This window comes from Diprion similis, chromosome 3 (assembly GCF_021155765.1).
Source record: "Diprion similis isolate iyDipSimi1 chromosome 3, iyDipSimi1.1, whole genome shotgun sequence".
NCBI classification, from domain to species: domain Eukaryota; kingdom Metazoa; phylum Arthropoda; class Insecta; order Hymenoptera; family Diprionidae; genus Diprion; species Diprion similis.
The window spans coordinates 310,407-328,558 of NC_060107.1; the positions used below are offsets into that span (position 1 = coordinate 310,407).

The 18,152-nt window shown below is 38.8% G+C and overlaps 4 protein-coding genes across 8 annotated transcripts; 2 read left to right on the forward strand and 2 right to left on the reverse strand.

Moving 5' to 3' along the window:
* Nucleotides 1-842: 842 nt before the first annotated feature.
* On the forward strand, nucleotides 843-4,199 carry LOC124404121 (alpha-1,3-mannosyl-glycoprotein 4-beta-N-acetylglucosaminyltransferase B-like). The gene is made up of 9 exons (XM_046878006.1): nucleotides 843-1,955; nucleotides 2,087-2,133; nucleotides 2,194-2,504; nucleotides 2,589-2,719; nucleotides 2,791-2,898; nucleotides 3,015-3,208; nucleotides 3,316-3,452; nucleotides 3,523-3,638; nucleotides 3,959-4,199. The coding sequence occupies exons 1-9, from the start codon at nucleotides 1,290-1,292 to the stop codon at nucleotides 3,986-3,988; spliced, it is 1,740 nt and encodes a 579-aa protein (XP_046733962.1). The 5' UTR covers nucleotides 843-1,289; the 3' UTR covers nucleotides 3,989-4,199.
* A 619-nt stretch (nucleotides 4,200-4,818) lies between these two features.
* Nucleotides 4,819-8,740, reverse strand: LOC124404122 (probable cytochrome P450 303a1). Its single transcript, XM_046878007.1, has 10 exons — nucleotides 8,702-8,740; nucleotides 7,749-7,834; nucleotides 7,434-7,685; nucleotides 6,831-7,314; nucleotides 6,434-6,614; nucleotides 6,226-6,334; nucleotides 5,953-6,133; nucleotides 5,740-5,857; nucleotides 5,238-5,376; nucleotides 4,819-5,152 (listed from the first exon to the last, which is right to left on the reverse strand). The coding sequence occupies exons 2-10, from the start codon at nucleotides 7,831-7,833 to the stop codon at nucleotides 4,965-4,967; spliced, it is 1,737 nt and encodes a 578-aa protein (XP_046733963.1). The 5' UTR covers nucleotide 7,834; nucleotides 8,702-8,740; the 3' UTR covers nucleotides 4,819-4,964.
* Nucleotides 8,741-10,247: 1,507 nt separating this feature from the next.
* Nucleotides 10,248-13,283, reverse strand: LOC124404126 (methyltransferase-like protein 17, mitochondrial). 3 transcript variants are annotated; one of them, XM_046878013.1, is made up of 10 exons: nucleotides 13,081-13,282; nucleotides 12,395-12,444; nucleotides 12,160-12,313; nucleotides 11,645-12,041; nucleotides 11,423-11,576; nucleotides 11,197-11,340; nucleotides 11,014-11,103; nucleotides 10,767-10,905; nucleotides 10,535-10,673; nucleotides 10,248-10,366 (listed from the first exon to the last, which is right to left on the reverse strand). In XM_046878013.1, exons 2-10 carry the CDS (start codon nucleotides 12,437-12,439, stop codon nucleotides 10,276-10,278), a joined length of 1,353 nt encoding a protein of 450 aa, XP_046733969.1. In that variant the 5' UTR covers nucleotides 12,440-12,444; nucleotides 13,081-13,282; the 3' UTR covers nucleotides 10,248-10,275. The 3 variants fall into 3 exon arrangements, with proteins under 3 accessions (XP_046733969.1, XP_046733970.1, XP_046733971.1); XM_046878014.1 differs by having other exon boundaries at nucleotides 12,390-12,444; XM_046878015.1 differs by lacking the exon at nucleotides 10,767-10,905 and having other exon boundaries at nucleotides 13,081-13,283.
* On the forward strand, nucleotides 12,709-18,059 carry LOC124404119 (xenotropic and polytropic retrovirus receptor 1 homolog). Of its 3 annotated transcripts, XM_046878001.1 has the most exons (11): nucleotides 12,709-12,940; nucleotides 13,716-13,869; nucleotides 13,972-14,231; nucleotides 14,414-14,675; nucleotides 14,897-15,072; nucleotides 15,185-15,286; nucleotides 15,572-15,809; nucleotides 15,900-16,094; nucleotides 16,358-16,527; nucleotides 16,772-16,905; nucleotides 17,826-18,059. In XM_046878001.1, exons 1-11 carry the CDS (start codon nucleotides 12,872-12,874, stop codon nucleotides 18,043-18,045), a joined length of 1,980 nt encoding a protein of 659 aa, XP_046733957.1. In that variant the 5' UTR covers nucleotides 12,709-12,871; the 3' UTR covers nucleotides 18,046-18,059. The 3 variants fall into 3 exon arrangements, with proteins under 3 accessions (XP_046733957.1, XP_046733958.1, XP_046733959.1); XM_046878002.1 differs by lacking the exon at nucleotides 15,900-16,094; XM_046878003.1 differs by lacking the exons at nucleotides 16,772-16,905; nucleotides 17,826-18,059 and adding an exon at nucleotides 17,335-17,702.
* Nucleotides 18,060-18,152: the final 93 nt, after the last annotated feature.

Sequence of the window (18,152 nt, forward strand, 5' to 3'; positions counted from 1 at the left end):
GATGCAAGTAGCGATAAAAAATACTTTTACCTTGGATTGCTTTAATGCTACCTACGTGGAGCTAAGTACCTGATTATTCGTATAGTAAGACCTACAGGAATAAAAGCACAATACTAGGATATGTGTGCTATTAGACCCAGATTACTTTAAAACATATATCCCAATTGCATACTGCGTTTGATATTCAAATATATACGAAATCCCCGCATTCTTAAAATAGCATGCAATCGCACATAAATATAGTTATCCTCTTCATTTACTACAATAGTGTAATAATTTTTCACAATATTATCATATTCAAGAGTAACATAACAGAAAATGACGCAGTTTATAAATTAAACAAATACGCGCTTTTGTTTCTGGCATTCGATCGCTATTTGAATTAGCAGTCGTGCGGTAAAAAATGTGGAGACTGAAAAAGGAAGGTTTACGGAAGAAGTTATAGTCATATAATTAACCGCTTAAACATGAATATTGCACAGTAGATGCGACACTTAGCGTACTTTTATAAAAAAATTTGTATTCATTAGTACGGTCTACCATGTCAACGATCTCGACAACACGTGTGCTTGTGTTACGTAAATTGGAAGCACTTCGTTGTTGGTTTCATACGCTAACCGTTTCAACTTGACCGCGTTAATTTGTCGTAGAAACGTGGGTAAAGGTGACGGGAAACTGCCGATTGCGCACATACGGGTGATCATCGTAACTTGACAGTTGGGGAAATATAATACAAGTGATAAAGGCATGGCTGATAAACAAGGTCGGGGAACTTTGCATTTTGCCACACCTTGTGCTAATGTGGTCTATGGCCGTACAGAGGTTTGAAGACATTTGAAGGTGTGGAACGACGTTCGAATCACAGTTTGAAACAATTGAAATAGCGGTTACAAAATCGTGCAATATAATCTAAAAGCAAGAATGAGTGCAAGGTGCAAGAATGACGGTTACAATGATCGAGCAAGACTGTAGCGGCGTAACGTGTAAATAGCGCCGTAAGACTGGATTGCAACGATGTTTCATCACCGGGTTAGCTTGCAGTAACTAATTATAAGAAGTCAGCGATATTTTCGCGTTTCAGCGATTTTATATACTCATGCATTATCGTTAATGCAGTTGATGCAAAGCCGCGTTCGGGCTTCTGAGGTTATGTGAATGGAGTTTACGTTTCTTGTTTTGAAGTTCGAACCACAGGCAGCTACTTGAATCTAAAGTAATGTCACGGAATGCAAGAGAGAAACTTGGTCCCCAAAATAACAGCGACTCTAGAAGATATGAGATGAGGATTGATGTTCAGACCTAAGGTAATGTGCAAGGGTCTCCGAGTTCTGAAACTCGCTCACAGTTCAGAAAGTGGCCTAGAAACAGGATTGTTTCAAAGCTACAGATATGATCGTAGCGCTGGGCAAAGTATAGAAAGGATGGTGTCGAACATCGTCACCCTGACTCCGATACGGCGGCGCTGTCTCTTCCTTCTCATTGTGATATTGGTGCCCTGCTGTATACTGAATCTCATATCTTCACCTGAAATGCACGAAGAAACTTCCCTGCAGAACAACATAGCGGAGTTGCACGCAAAGCTCCAGCACCTCAACGCCAAGTACATGAACAGTCAGGAGGAGATTAATTTGTTATCGCACCAGCTCTCTCAACTTTTGGACAGCAGCCATACGCTTCCCGACATCCAGTTTTTGATCAACAACGGCAGTTCCAACAACACAAGCATCAAACTACCTTCAATTTACAATTTTTTGCCTCATTTATTAGACGATGCTAACAGCCTTCGCCCAGCCTTCTTTCAAGGTAAAGGTCGCACAGGAGCTAGTGTCGTTCTCGGTGTTCCAACCGTCAAAAGAGAAGTTCAAAGCTATCTGCTCGCTACACTGAAGAACTTGATTGACTCGATGAGTAATTCAGAGGCAGCTGAAACAATTATCGTTGTATTCGTAGCTGAGGTGAGAGGATACTATTTGTCATTTATGAAACCAGAATTTGTAGAGGGGACAATTCTTATATGATCATGCAACAATCGTATGTGAATAATTATATATATAGGGTTTGCTGACTGTTTCATTATTTTTTACAGACCGACTTGGAATACGTTGCCTACGTTGCCAAGCAAATAGAAGTTCAGTAAGTTGACACACCAAATCATATTTACATCAGTCATCATGTGCATACTTGTTTCGTTAGGTTTCCCGAAGAGTGTGAAGTTGGACTAATAGAAGTCATATCTCCATCTACACACTACTATCCTGATTTGAGTAAACTTCGTGACACGTTAGGTGACAATCACCAGCGAGTCGTATGGAGGACCAAACAAAATCTAGACTTTGCATTTCTCATGTCGTATGCTCGTACTAAAGGGACATTTTACGTCCAACTAGAAGATGATATACTGGCAAAAAAGAGTTTTATAACAACCATGAAATCTTATGCTTTGCGCAAAATTAGTTCGAGGGAGGAATGGTTTGTACTTGACTTTTGCCAGCTGGGTTTCATAGGTACATTCAACTGCTCTACTTAGAAATAAAGTCATGTAATTCTCATTTTTCAGTCTCACTTATTGCTAACCATTTCCGTTATAGGAAAAATGTTCAAATGCGTGGATTTACCTTGGCTTGTACAATTTATCCTGATGTTTCACAATGACAAGCCTGTAGATTGGTTGCTAGATCACCTAGTGTCCACAAAGGTTTGCAATTTGGACAAAGACAGTGTAAGTGTTCCATTGAATTCGTCACATCGTTAATGGCAATCTAATATAATCCTCGGATTGTTATATTGCAGAAACATTGTAAGATGGCTAAAGCTGAATTATGGTTGCATTACAAACCATCGCTCTTTCAACACATTGGCACTCATTCTTCGTTGAAAGGAAAAGTACAAAAACTAAAGGTGTGCAGGCAATTGAGTATAATATTTATCCAAAGAAAGTTTGTCCAAATCGCGTAATAATATATAGGTAATTATACACACAATTACATTAATTTTTCGTTATTCTTTATCAACAGGACAATCAGTTTGGCAAAGTAACACTGTTTTATGGGCACATAAATCCTGACGCGACAGTGGAAACGCAAATAAAGCCCTATAAACAATACACCTTGCAAAAAGCATACAAAGGCGAATCATTCTTCTGGGGGCTTTTGCCTCAGCCGGGAGACCATTTGCGTTTCAAGTTCATTGATCCAATTTTTATAAAGAAGTGTGCAATTTACTATTATTATTTGATATTATACTGTATCTGAGTATGTCTTTCAAACAGGAATTAGACTTGCTGCCCAACTTCATTACGAACAATATTTTCCACAGATACCTGTTTCGTAGTGGGAATGCGGAGCACCCATTGGATCGATTTTATAACACTACTGTTGAAGTTTTGCCTGCAGATTTTGTATCGATCAATAGAAATACGAACAACGTTACAGAGGATGGTTACATCATTATAGGTGCCTATACCATACCTATTACATTGCCTGAACAGAAAAATTATTAATCACATTCGACATTTTTCTCCAGGTAAATTCGATGCGCTCGGAGTAGCCGAAGGCACAGTGGACAGCAGTCTAGGCAAGATAGCGGTACTACGTCTAACTGTTCATAGTGAGAGTGACAACTGGGCTATTCTTTCTGAGGTACATAAAAATCATGTTCTTGCGTACGTAAAGTTTGACTTTTGGGTTTGTTGTCGGTTTCGTCATTCGAAGTTCTGAAATGACTAAAAGATACTCGCATAATTTAATGCAATTATTGTTGATCCCAATAAGATGGCATGGCACTGATAAAGTGATATGTATAATATTCATTCCGTAGTAGGAATTTACCATAAACTGTTTCGTAATGAGTCGTTTTTTAATAATCGTCATTTATATAGATAGCACCTGTCATTTTCCAGTGTTTTACCCTTCTTTATCATATTCGAGAGCTGAATGAATTTTTTTGTAATTACATCCAGATACACATTGTCGAGGAGCAGCCGAGCTGACACGCAGAAGGAGAATCTCGCCGATTTTTTCGTTACTGAACTCACTTATTACACATAAACACATATACAAATAATTTATTTACATGCCGGATATATGTATACCTATAATAGTATTTTGTATGTATTTCGCACCAATGTACAGTATTTTTATTCCGAAGATGCAAAAAGTGATTGAAAACATGTATACATATAACAGATCTATATGTATATATATATGCGCGCGCGCGCGCTCACACACACACACATACACACTATAGATTTAATTCTTAATGTCGATGTAGATAAAAGATTCTATGACGCGTTTAGTTCCCAACACGCGTCGACACGTACTTAATTGGCACTAGATAGAGTCGTTTGTTGCATATACTTTTTGAGATTTATTTATTTCTTACTTATTTTATTTTGTTTTACATTATTGTGGTTGATTTTGTTTGGATATTTTATGATCTGTATGAGAAATCGCATTTTCTCTCGCCATTCCAAGTACCCGATGTAGGTATTTGGTGATTATACCACTGTACATATGTAATTTCGTTCGCATCTCATGACCGTTTAATCAATATGAACAATATTTATTGCAGTTTTTGCAAAAATAGTTTTTATGTGTGTTAACAATTGTCTTTCACAAGATCTGAACAAAAACTTATATGAATGTATTTTAATAAGATTAACTGAAATTTTATGAAGATAAGACGAAGTTTGGAACAAAGCTTATATTGAATAAACCACTTCTCTACTGTGGGTAAATTTTACGCTTCTAAACTTGACTTCTATAATTATTATTTTCGTACATCTCTCGATCCTTTGACTAAGGTATATATTATGTAACCATCTCTGCGAGCACGAATGTACATACATAGGTATTATTAGGTATATGCATGTTTCTTAACTCTCTTTCGCCGATATTTCTTCGAAAGTTAAAAACTCTGTATTGAATCCATGTAACGAATCATAGCCAACACCATAGGGAAAGCGTTTATTTTTTAAATCTAAGGTTGACGAGAGCTCGATATGGCTTCGGGCTGATCGTTACGCCGTCGATAAATTCAATCGTGGGTTTTGTTTCTCCGGGCACAACCGAAAATGTAAACGTTTGCAAAAGCGTAGCTGTCAATAGAAATATGTTACTTTTTGCCAATACTTCGCCTATGCAGCGATGCTTGCCTGAAACAATACATTTAGATAAATACAATTTCTCTGTACAAAGTGCAGTTTACATATTTTTTTCGTATAATTTATCGGGATTTACCGTAACTGAAGGGTAGAAATCGACTGGGTATAGTAATCGTTCCTGCGTCGTTGATGAATCTTTCTGGCCGAAAAATCTCGGGATCTTTCCAAAATTCGTCCATCAATATTCCATTGAAATTCACAACAATCATTGTGTCCTAGAAATTTGACAACATTAAAAACGGGATTATGAGGCATGAGAAAAGATAAGTTTTTTTCGTTCCAACAATTTCCTCATGTTATAAACTAATTTTACTCGCAATTATTCTAGCCTTTCAAAAATACGAGGTTAAAGTTATTAACGTTACCATAACGAAACACTGGAAAAAAATTCACCATTTTCCAATGCTAGAATAACTTTGAAGGGGTAAGTTTATTGCGGTTTACTGAATTTCAAACGATTCTGAACTTGCGAAATCGCGGTTTTCCTCAACATGTAACGGTACGATAACCTCAGCAGCTTCAACATGATTCATAAATTACATTACAATCTCTATGAAAATAATTTTGTGATGTTTTACCTTTGGTATTCGGTAGCCAGTAATAACCGTGTCTTTCAACGCTCTGTGAGGAATGTTCATCGTTCTGCCCATGAACATCCTCAACGACTCCAAAACAATCGCGTCGACATATGGCATTCTGAATTACAACACTTGATTACATTAATTGATTCGAAAAACTTACAAACCATCTATTTTTTTACAATTCGGACTCTTACACATGTTCTATCATACCTAGGTCGATCGGCTAGCGTTGGTAATCTGTCGTTGCCAACAATCGCGTCGATTTCCCGCTGCGCTTTTTCTTGAACCTCCGGGCAAAGCACGAGATATAAAAAACACGTTTCCAATGCTTTGGAGGTGGTCTCAGAGCCTGCTATGAACAAATCCAAGCAGGTTGCCAGCAGTTGAGATTCTGTGTAATATTATTATTTTACTTTACTATTATATTTCATATAGAACGGAAATGTGAATCAGCGTTGTATGACCGGTCATTTTTAAACACACCTGAATAACTTTCACCGTTACTCGATCGCAGTCGCACATTTATATAAGCGTCCATCAAATCCCTGACCTGGGACGGATCGAATGTTGTTTTATGATTTTCCAACTCTTCCTGAAATATTTTCAAGGACAATAATGTAAAACGAAAAAGGTCCGCCAGCTGGCTGTTTTTTGGAGAACTGCTCTCGCAGCCTGATCGTAATTCACTTACGTTAAGAAAATCCCATATATGCTGATGCACATCTAAAAATTGTTTGTAGCCAGACATTTTTGGCGCCAGAATTCTCAATATTGGGAAGTAACCGAAGAGACATCCGGTCATGTCGACATCTTTCAATAAGCTGTTGAGTAATCTCTGTAGGTATAATAATTTCGTGTCTTCGTTACTATATCTGTAAAGAGTTAGCAAAAGCATTGATTTTAGTTTAGGCATATAATTAACGTTTCAAAGCCGATGAAATTTACTTGGGCATATTGCTGCATTTGAAAATTCACGCTCGTAATGGAAGCTGTTGTAGTTTGCCTTCTTATCATTTGCTTTACAGAATTGAAATCTACGAGACCGACGAGAGAACAGAAGAATCATGTCTATTCGCAATATCTCTCACCTCTTTCCGGCGATCATTTCCCACAGGGTATTCAATACAGGAACGCCGAAAACTTCGTTCATCGAAACGATCATCTCTCCCGACTCTGACAATTTCCTGACTTCGTCGTAGTCCTCAGGTTTAACATACATGTCTTCAATTTTCAAGGTGCTCTTCGGATTGGTGCAAGCGTCGTTTGATCCATGATCCGAATCCTTTGAGTCAGGGTGATTTTTTTTCTTTTCGTCATTTGCGCCGTTACTTGCAAGCTGGTATATTTGACCATTGTTGATGCGACTGCGACAGCAATCATTCCGGGGCTTCGGGCTCGGCGTTAAGTCTTGATTCTTTGCCCGGGAAAGTTTTTTCAAATGTTCAACAAGGTGAACGGCTTCTGCTTCGATCAACGAGGTCATCGTATCGCGACCGAAACCAAATTCTCGCAAGTGCCGAATTAAAAATCTACGCTGTTCTATCCAGAAAGGACCATCGGTTACAAGGATTCCTAGAAAGTTCACGCGATAGCACATTATTGCATTCTCAATTCTTGTCATATCTTTTAAACAAATTGTCATCCGCTTTAGCAGATGTTTAAGCAGTACCGCCTAATGCGGATTTAAACACCTTGCCGTTGCCCCCTCGTTCTCGCCCGATAGAAGACTCCATTTGGCCGACCATCGCAGTCCTCGTTGTTCAGCATTGAGTGAATAGTCTCGTAGTCATTCAGCACAACTATGCGGTCTCCCCCGATCTTTATACCAAATATCGGACCGTATTTGTTTGAAAGAACCATGCACGCCTTGTACAAACACCCCGTTGCCTTTCGTATACGAGATACTTCCAGAGCAGACCCGATGATGGGCCACCATTTTGGTCCTGTGATCAGATAATATTTTTACATGCATGTATAAACCTTCAACCGAACACGTGGTACGTTACCTGGAGGGAAGGCCTTCGGTTTTCGCAACCCTAAGTAAAAGTAGAGGAACGCTAAGATCGTTATTGAAATGGTCTGTAGGAACATCCTGCAATAGAAAATAAAGTCTAAATGCTCTGGGGAAATCTCTGAATGGAGACTGTCTACGTTTAGAATTACATGCACTGCAATATTATGCAGTGATCCTGCACCTTAGTTTGCACTGTGTCTTTATGAAATATATCACCTAAGTTGAAACGGTCCTATATCAGCGCACATTTTGTATCCAACTAGTATATTTGTAAATTGACTCATACGCTAAGAAAATTACTGATTAGGGGATAGAAAGTCTTTTCAATGCATTCTCTTCGTCTGAGTATATATGTAACTCGAGTATAACGCGTTACGTTTTTCCGGAAAAATAGTAGGTAGGTGTCTATGTATATGAGTGAAACTGGTATAATCTCTCGCGGATGGAGAAAGTTTCGCATACGAGGCAACACTGAAATTATGGTCACCATTCGCTTCCATAATTTCTCAGTGTATAGTTATGTAACTACATAAAGATCTATATTTTTCATACTGCAGTGTACCATTCCGACAGTAATGAACGTAATAAACTATTTTGAAAGTATTGAACACCATATTTTATCTATAAAAAAAATTAGTGTACAGAGAGAAGTTCAGAAGGATGATTTATATATGGCGTCTCGACAGTAAATCGAGTTTAATTTTGCCGGTGGTACTAACGATTATCCTAGTTGTGTGAAAAAATGTAAGAAACCGGTATTATTTTTAAACGTGCATTTTCTAGTAAAAAATTTTTTAGAAACACATATGCACATGTCAAAATTTCCAATATTTCCGTCTAAAATATTCTTTTATAACGTGCGCTGTTTCCACCACCGCGACGGGGTGAAAAGTGTAAACGCTCAATTAACTTATAAAATTCAAATTGTATGATATTTATGCTCACCTGAAATGCAGAGCACCGTAATCGTCGTTCGATGTACGGAGAAAATCTAACTACTAATACTCGTAGTCAAGTCTACGGATGCGAATTATCGCGAGGCTTGACCCCCTACTCTGGAAGTAGTTTCGCTTTTCCAGTCTTCTAGTTGCACTTTTTCTGATTCTCGTAACGTATCGAGACGAGATTATGACGTCGAAACAACCTAGGTAGCACACTGTTTGCTGTTAGTTGACTTAATATCGACAGAAGTTCTTCGGCAACTATTTCAAGTCAACTGGAAATAAGCATATTATGAGCCTATTGTCGACTGTACACTCACTAAAAGTGCGCAAATGTCCTCTGAAATGTCATGGTAAGGGCAACACACGTTGTCAACTGTTAATAAGTTTTCAGTCGACTGTAAGAAATCAATTGTAAAAAGGCAATAATTTACAAATAAGCTAATTACATGACTATAATAGTCAGCCGGCGTCAAGTATGGGATAGCGATTAGTCAGTCTATAATCACTGCCAGCAGACATTAACGTTCATCCGGCACATGAATGCGCTCATATAAACCATTGCTTATCTGAAAAACATCAAAACCTTTTGTCTTAACTTTCCAGTGGTAACTCTAAGGTGACAACGCGTTGTCCGATAGAATTGCCTTATAGTTGACATTTCAGAGGACATTCGTAAACGTGCAGTATACTGCACGTCAACTTTAAGTCCAGTTTTTTTACGATCTATAGCCCTTAAAAAATAGCCGATCTTTTTGCCAACAATGCGTCAACATTTCTTTAATTGGACAAAATGTCGACTTTTTGAATTCGAATAATAGTCAGCTTCTGTGTGCTACTTGGGAAGGGAAAGCGTTCAGAGACCATTTCTTTCAAATCTGTAGTCAGTATATAAAAGACAATTTCTTGCGATGAATAAAAGTCCAGTCACGGACCATCCACGATTTCTATTATAATCATTGTATTAACGTATATTTCACATGCTACCATTTGGTTACGTAGTAAAATTGGGTATTGTATAATTGTACTTGGGTTAGAATTAAATTGAAATTGGTTTTCCGTAAAATCGTCTGGATTTTTGATACGTTGTAGATCTTGACATTTTGAAAAAACTCTCCATGGGCACGGCCCTCCGCTGGAATCCACAAAACGTTAAACTGTTCATCTAATATCTAGTATTCCTTTGTGCAAGAAAAACTACGAAACAAATAATTATTACTAATAAATAAATCTTGGGCATGTAAACTGGCATGGCCACTTCAAGTTTATGGACTTATCCTCTCCTTCAATCTCAATGATTTTACCAGTAGATGATGTTACTTGATGGGAAGTTGGGAAAATTTTCGCTGGATAAAAAATATCAACGCGACAGTTACGTCTAAAGGTAGGCATCGAAAGATACACCCGTGTACTGTTAGCCGGTACTAAATACGGCGCAGTTTACAGTTGAAACAATTAGGTATAAGATCAAATGGATGGCATTATGGCAACGATGTGTATTCATTAATTATATATACGTATATTTACACGTTTATTATGTACATTGTTAATCGCTTTACAAAAATTTAATTTTAATATTTAATCATTGGAGTCCGGTTCTTTTGGGTTTATGATTTGAAGCGGTAGTTTATCTCCCCAATCGCTGTTTTTGACACATTTGTAGAGCGGTCTGTAATCATTAAAAATGAATATACTAGTGTGTAAAACGAACCTCAGTTGAAATGATAAATTGACGTCTATTTTTCAGTCACATGGCCGTAACACTATCAAGAAATACGCACGAGTACGTAATTTATACGTATTGGGTTAGCGGGTGTGAGACCTTACTCTTACTCACTTTCCGTGCTTGGCGGCTGTGAAGACAATCTCCTCAAGTTTCCCTGTCCCTGTACACATCCGACACACGATATGCTTTGAACGAAACAAACATGGTCTGACAATCCTAGGCCACTGTGGATCATCTGCAGGGCGCTCGCCTATCGCCAAATATATCATAATTTAATTTTTATCCTGATAAAATGCAGGATCGAGAAAAGAAAGAGAAAAGAAAAAATCGCTCAAAGAATAACCTTTCTTCAGGACGACATACGAAAAACGTTCCTTTTTTATTTCCGTTTGTTTTCCCACCAGCGCGTTAAAATAAGATGATTCGAAGTTACATGGTGTCGTGTCGATGATATATCTCGGGCAGATCGTATCATGGGGACACTGAAAATAGTTCGTTGATCCGTGCAAATTTTGTAGAATAATTACATTTACTAGCGATAAAATTTGAGTGCAGCCGTACAGTGTCGACGGCTGCTTTGGGCTACTTACTGGTGCAAAGACGTGAAACGGATTTGGATTGTCAGTCTCCAAGGATTCGATGGACATATTCAAAATAAAGTCACGGGCCTCGTTCACAATCTGTATACGTGTTAACGACATAAAATAAATATAAAATGACGGTAAATAAAAATTCATGGATTTCCATAATGGAAAATAGTGCAAGGTAAGTACCTTGAATCCCGCATTTGTTCCCTGCTCTACTATGACTAAATAATTATTAGTCCGCATCCAAAGATTTAAAACTACATCGAGCCTGGCTTGCACGTTCGGCAGTTCAAATAACGAAAATGCCGAAACGACAATGTCTGATTTTATCTGAAACATCGAAGAATAGGATTGTAAATGGAGTTACCCAACTGTTAATTGTACGGTGTTGAATTCAGCTGATTGAACTCACCTTACTTGACGAAGGTAAAAATTGCCGAAAGTAAACTTCCTTGAGCTTGGATGGATGATTTGCTATTATGGATTCAGCCAATTGATTCATGTCTCCTGAAGAATCTACGCAGTAATATTCTTGCAACGATTTTATCCAAAATTGAGACGCCACCCTGAGAGAAAAGGAAACATTTTTGTCAATTCGGCATAAGACCCCTTTCCTAAGAAAGAATTAAACTACCATGTTACTGTGCCGATTCCAGATCCAAAGTCAAATAATGTTTTCGGCTGAAATTCTTCATCGGCCAGGTGTATCTCCTTAAATATGCGATGTAATACTGAATATTCCTGAGCTCCACGAGCCAGCATGTAACATAAACTCTTGTAAGCATCGTATTCCACAGGAGCCCAAGCGTAAACTTTCTGTTTCAATTTAATTTTAACTTTATTCTGATTTCGACTCCAAAACTCATCTATTTCTTTGGTAGATAGTTTACTTAGATCGATATTTCTCGTCATTAACTCTTGCACTTCCGTTACTTTATTAATGAAATCGTGTTTTTCCATTGGTGGATGACGTTGATTCAAATAATTAGCCAGGACGCCAGCCGCTTGGCGCAAAGGTTTCATTGGGTGATCTACGACATGGATTTATAATTAATTAGGGAGTGATTAACGCGCTGTGTCAAAAATCAATCACAGTGCAGGCATTCAAATTTACATCTAAACAAACAAGAGAAACAAGGATTCAAATACCCGCAGCAGCTTCAACCATCGCTTTCTCGACCCATTTCGGTAATTCTATGGCTTTTGACTTTATTATTCCCGGATGTCGTTTCGGATGCAGTTCATCTGATTCTATTTGTTTATTCACAGTCTCGTCAATTTTCACCATCACTCTCGCCGAAGTCTGAGACATGAAGATAAATTTTACATTATCTATTAGGATTCGACTGTAAGTAAGACACTCGACTTGTTATTTAAATCTCACCCATCGCTTCTGTAGCTTTTCCAGTGCCGTAAATCTCCGCAGCATTGTTACTGAAAGAAAGTTTATTTTTTATCACGTTTAGTATACACATCATCGAGCCTTGCTTGCTTACGTCTGATTAAAAAATTTTAGTGAAAGACCCGTGATTCAAATGTAAATGGAAACACTAGCGCTATCTAGCTTGATATTTTTTAAATTGTGAGCTCCGTTTCTTACATTTTCTCGAGTGGTTGTTGTTCTAGAATTTTTATAGCCTATGCCCGCGAAATACCGCATGCATTCAAATGCATACTCATGAGCTATCTACACAAACTTGTGTGTGTATGTCAAATTGTTTGCCAACCGGAGTTTACAGTTTATAAATAAGTCGATGATTCTTGAAAAACAGATCCGAGGATGGGAATTTAATTTACAAGCGCAGCTCGGGAGGGCCGGTTGTGATTGAGATATAAAAACGAACGCGACAAGTCCGATAGAATGAAATTCGCGGAACACTTGGCCGCTCATATCACTCCGGAATGGAGAAAACAGTACATTAATTACGAGGTAATCTCATAGCTAACGAAATCATAGTTTTATATCACGCATGCATATAGGAGAGTGTCTTGACCGTTTGAAATGCCATGAAGAATTGAGTTTACATTCATGATCCACTTACAAAAACATCCAATATTACATTCACTTACAGAATTCGTTTTAGATTACAGTACGCTGACCCTCTGTCGTACCGTCCTTTTTATTGATTAATAAAAATTTTTCAAAACGATTTCGCGCATACTACGCCGTTTGTTTCAAGTAATAACTAGTTATAACCTAAAACATCACGGATCTGAATGCCGTCGAAACACGCTTCCCAACACAGATTTATGGATAGAGTTGTGTGCGGTGAACACTGTAAGACAATGAACAAATATGCAATAAGATGTCCGACTCACACAAGAATGTTGACAATTTTTCTCCAGGCGCTTTCCAGGCTATAATTTTGTAAGCACGCGATCTGGCGGTGAAAGCTTAAAATAACAAAAAGGCGGTAGACCACTGAGAATTCAATTCAAATATTGAATCAGCTTTTATGCAACGATTTGTGCATTTTTTATGTTTTAAGATACGTAACAACGCTTCTCGTTGATTCACCATAACAAATCGTTGATTATTGCAAGAGTACAGTCTCATTGATCAACGTAATAGACAGCCAAAATGTCCCATATTGCATTCAGTTGCAAATATCAAACTGACTGACGAACGGAAGTGATAATTTCGAAGGAGAATCGTCAATGACTATTATCCAATAAAAAATTATGACAACGCTGTTTTGATTAAGGAAATGAAAGCCTTGCTGTACGCTGCGGTCGAACAAGCTCCAGCGGCAGAAGCGATCGAACCGCATGTTTTGGAAAGGTATTTCAGTAAATTTGACGAAACTTTCTTCCATTATTGTGACAAGGAGTTGGCAAAAATCAACACGTTCTATTCAGGTGATTAATAGATTGTGCATGACTCAAAGAATTATTGCTTACATACTTGGCATGAATTGGAAGGAAAATATCCAAGCCTTAAATTGAAACTGGTTTCTGCAGAAAAGTTGGCAGAGGCGATGCGTAGATACGCAACCCTTACAAGTGAGCTGAGCGGAGTTCAAACCATCGCCGATGAAGTGAAATCCGGCGGCTATAAAGGCAATAGTGGACGCATACTTCACAAGAAGCCAGTATCTGCGCGTAAGATTCAGGAATTGAAACTTGCCTTTTCCGAGTTTTATCTGTCGCTGATACTGCTTCAAAATTATCAAAATCTCAACTTCACCGGGTTCAGAAAAATCTTGAAGAAACATGACAAAGTGCGTTGCATAGTTTCATACAAATTTGACATATCACTTGATACATTAACACTGTGCAGTGCGCACAACATCATACAACGCATACAATACGGGTATAAAAGTTACAGTAGTCTACATATTGTTCTGCAGATGCAGATAACGCGTAAGAATTCATATTACAATCGTGAAATGGGTGATTTCAGTTGTTAAACGTTGAAGTAGGATCGAAATGGAGGGCAGAGCACGTGGAGGGCGCGTTATTTCATATTCACAAGGATATCGACAGACTGATTGGAGAAACGGAGGCAGTATTCACCCGCGATCTAGAGCACGGTGATCGTCAACGAGCAATGAAACGTCTACGTGTCCCGCCCTTGGGAGAGCAACTCTCGCCCTGGCTAGCGTTCAAAGTCGGCCTCTTTTCCGGGGCCTTCGTAGTCCTACTCGTCGCCGTTGTGCTTTCCGGTAATGATGAGCTATAACAGGGCGAGAATTACCTTTTCTTTTCTTTTTCAAATACATTTCGACCACGCCGAAGTAATCGGCGTCGTTATGACGTTCGCCAATCTAAACTTTATTGGAAGAAAGGTATTTCTACCCTTCGCTCGATTGGTTTCGACACCCTTTCAATACCAATTAGGTGAAAGGATCGAAGGATCAATTTCGTCAAATCAATTTTATCATAGGGGCCTATAACAACGACAGAAGTGACTGGAGGGTATTGTGTAGGCTCTACCGTGGTCCGCTTTTGATGGTACAATTCTTTTTTCTCATGGGAATAAATATTTACGGTTGGAGGTCCTCAGGCGTTAATCACGTATTAATCTTCGAATTGGACCCACGAAACCACTTGTCGGAACAGGTTAGATAATACTTCCATTATAGTTACCATATCTATACACAACGGCACAGATAAAAATAAGACCAATTCAGCCATTCATCGATCATACATTCGTACTAATCGTCATTTTCAGCACATCATTGAAATGGCGAGTATTTTTGGAATCGTTTGGACTTTATCGGTGCTCGGGTTTTTGTACAGCGACAATTTAGGAGTTTCCCCATTTATACAGCCGGTAATTTGACAAGGGGAGATTGGGCCAAAGTGGATTTTCTAGAAAATATTACGATTCTCGAGGGTCTTTCAGTCTCCCTCCAGTAAGTTCTCCCTTTCGAGTTGTATAGGTACCAATTTATTCTGCATCTAAGAATGGAAAGAAACAAATCCACTCTGCCCTAGTCACTTCCTGTATACTAGCTTGACAATGTTCAATATTTATCAGCCAATCGACTGCAATGTCGTTAGTTGATCTCGATTGAATATTCAATCACACAATGAGAGTAACCCGTAATCCGCGCAGGTTCTGCTGTATGCAGGCTTAACGGCATTCCTTTTGAACCCGACTAAAACCCTGCGACATGAGGCCAGATTTTGGGCATTGCGAGTCATGGGGCGAATTTTTTGTGCGCCATTCTTTTACGTGGGATTCGCCGATTTTTGGCTTGCCGATCAGCTCAACTCCCTTCACACTGTCTTTCTGGACTTGCAATACTTTGTCTGTTTCTATACGAAGAACTCGTCATGGACAAGAGTTGTGGGTGAGGAACAAACGCGTTACATGAAATAATGCAATTAATGTGTGTCAGCATAAATTTCAAATAGTCATATTTGCATTTCACATGATATAGATGCGGAAGTCTGTATAATACACGAGCACTCGATGAGGCCTTTCGTAGCCTGCCTACCGGCATGGTTCCGATTCGCTCAGTGCCTAAGAAGGTACTGGGACACGAAAGAAGTTTTCCCTCACCTGGCAAACGCATCGAAATACGCAACGAGCTTTTTCGTCGTCATCTTCTCATATCTTCATCTCGCCTACGCTAGTAAGCATTTGCGTGCCATAGGTATAATTCTTTTACGGTAAACTCGATCGTCTCACTTTTTGCAAACTGCGATCGGACAATGTCCTCGTGACGTCAGAGCCTGGTTGTCAGCCCCATTTTATCACCACAAAACCTAAGTTTTTTTATTTCAATGGAGGCAAATTGTAATTCTTGTGCTTTCAAATTACTCAAGTCATTACTATCCAGATGACGCATTAAAAAGTAGTAATCCTATTAAGTTATAATGATTTCTGTGCTTGCAGATCGTTACCAAACAACGACGCAAAACCCGTATTTCTACCTCTGGGTTGTCGCGAGCGTCGTCAGTTCCTGCTTCGCCTATACTTGGGATGTTAAATTAGACTGGGGCCTATTCGAAGTGCGAAATGGGGAGAACAAGTTTCTTCGCGAAGAGATGGTTTACTCCTCGCCGGTAAGTTTATTTCCTCCCAGAATTAAACGCGTTGAACAGGTTTTGCATAATTCGAAATATTGCGATCGCTGCTTTTGTAAAAAAATTTTACGCAATCACAACTTTTCCGGAATCGCGAACCGTGCTCGATATGCGGTACAAGCGCTTGCAGTTTATAGCGAATTACTGCAGTTTACAGCTTCATATACGTGTGAGAGTATGCACGAGTAGATCGATTGTAAAATGATTTGGTTACGTCACGCAGTATTACTACTACTTCGCGATCGTTGAAGATTTCATCCTCCGATTTGGTTGGGCATTTTCATTATCTCTCACCGAAATGGGCTACGTGCATGCCGATCTGATGGTGTCCATCGTTGCACCCTTAGAAGTATTCAGGTGCGCATCGACGAGTGTATGGAAGATAATATACGAGGGCTTAGGAATATTCGCCAAGCTTTTATAATTCCATTAACACTAGCCATAAGAACTATGTGTGACTTTCGATGGAATTTCAGTTAAAAAATAGCTTCAGTGTTTTTAAACCCTGCAGTTCAAACGTTTGATACGTACATACGTAATACGAAACTATAATAACGCATCCCCACGTCGTTTAAAAGGCTTTCCAATTGCTTCATAGATGTGCTGTCCTATATATAACTCAAACCCATATGGTATTTAGCAAGTAATACATTTTTCTCGCGCGTGAATATTTATGGTAGTTTTAGTCAATGTATTAATTCATCCAGATATCATCGGTATCGCCTAGCTACTGCATATCAATGTAATCCAAAGTACCTTTTATCCCTGATCAATCACATCGTACAGAAGATACATGTGGAATTATTTGCGACTGGAAAACGAACATCTCAACAACGTTGGAAAGTTTCGAGCGGTAAGAGATATTTCGATAGGACCAATGCGTTATGACGAACTTACTGATCGGGGACCCGAGGGTGCCATGCGTCTTATGGACGCGGCTGATGACGACGATGACGAAGACACCCGTGACGGTGCGCGGTGCTAACGAAGTAGAGAAACATTAAACGGAAAGACGATCTCAATTCCGAAAGATTATAATTCTGCGTAGGTTTACCTATAAATGTATATTTATCTGTATTCTGTGATAGAAAAACACGCCTGGCTTACATACATCTATATAAATATGACACAATAGAAGCTAACTGCACGTTTTGCCTTTTATTATACGCAACTATGGTATACGTGTGTTAATAATATCAGTGTCGTGATATACATATCGTAGTTTTGTTCGTATAATATTCAGCTAATCTGTATACAAACGATTCGATTGAAAACAGGCGGTTCGTTTGGAACTTTTTCCGCTTGGAGAACGAGCATTTGAATAACTGCGGTAAGTTTCGAGCAGTCAGAGATATATCGATCGCACCGATGGACCGTTGCGATCACACGCAAATATTGCGAATGATGGATGCTACGGACGGGGTGCGGAATCGTCGGAATCAAACGAAAAACGACGGACTGAAATCTAAGCCGAGCACTTTAATGCTCGATGGATGAGAATCGACGCCGAAAGATTTGATTATTTTTTTGAGGATTGTTTCTATGAAATGTGAAAGTACCTTATTCCTAGATCCTGTTATTATCCATTACAGCGTCTCATTATG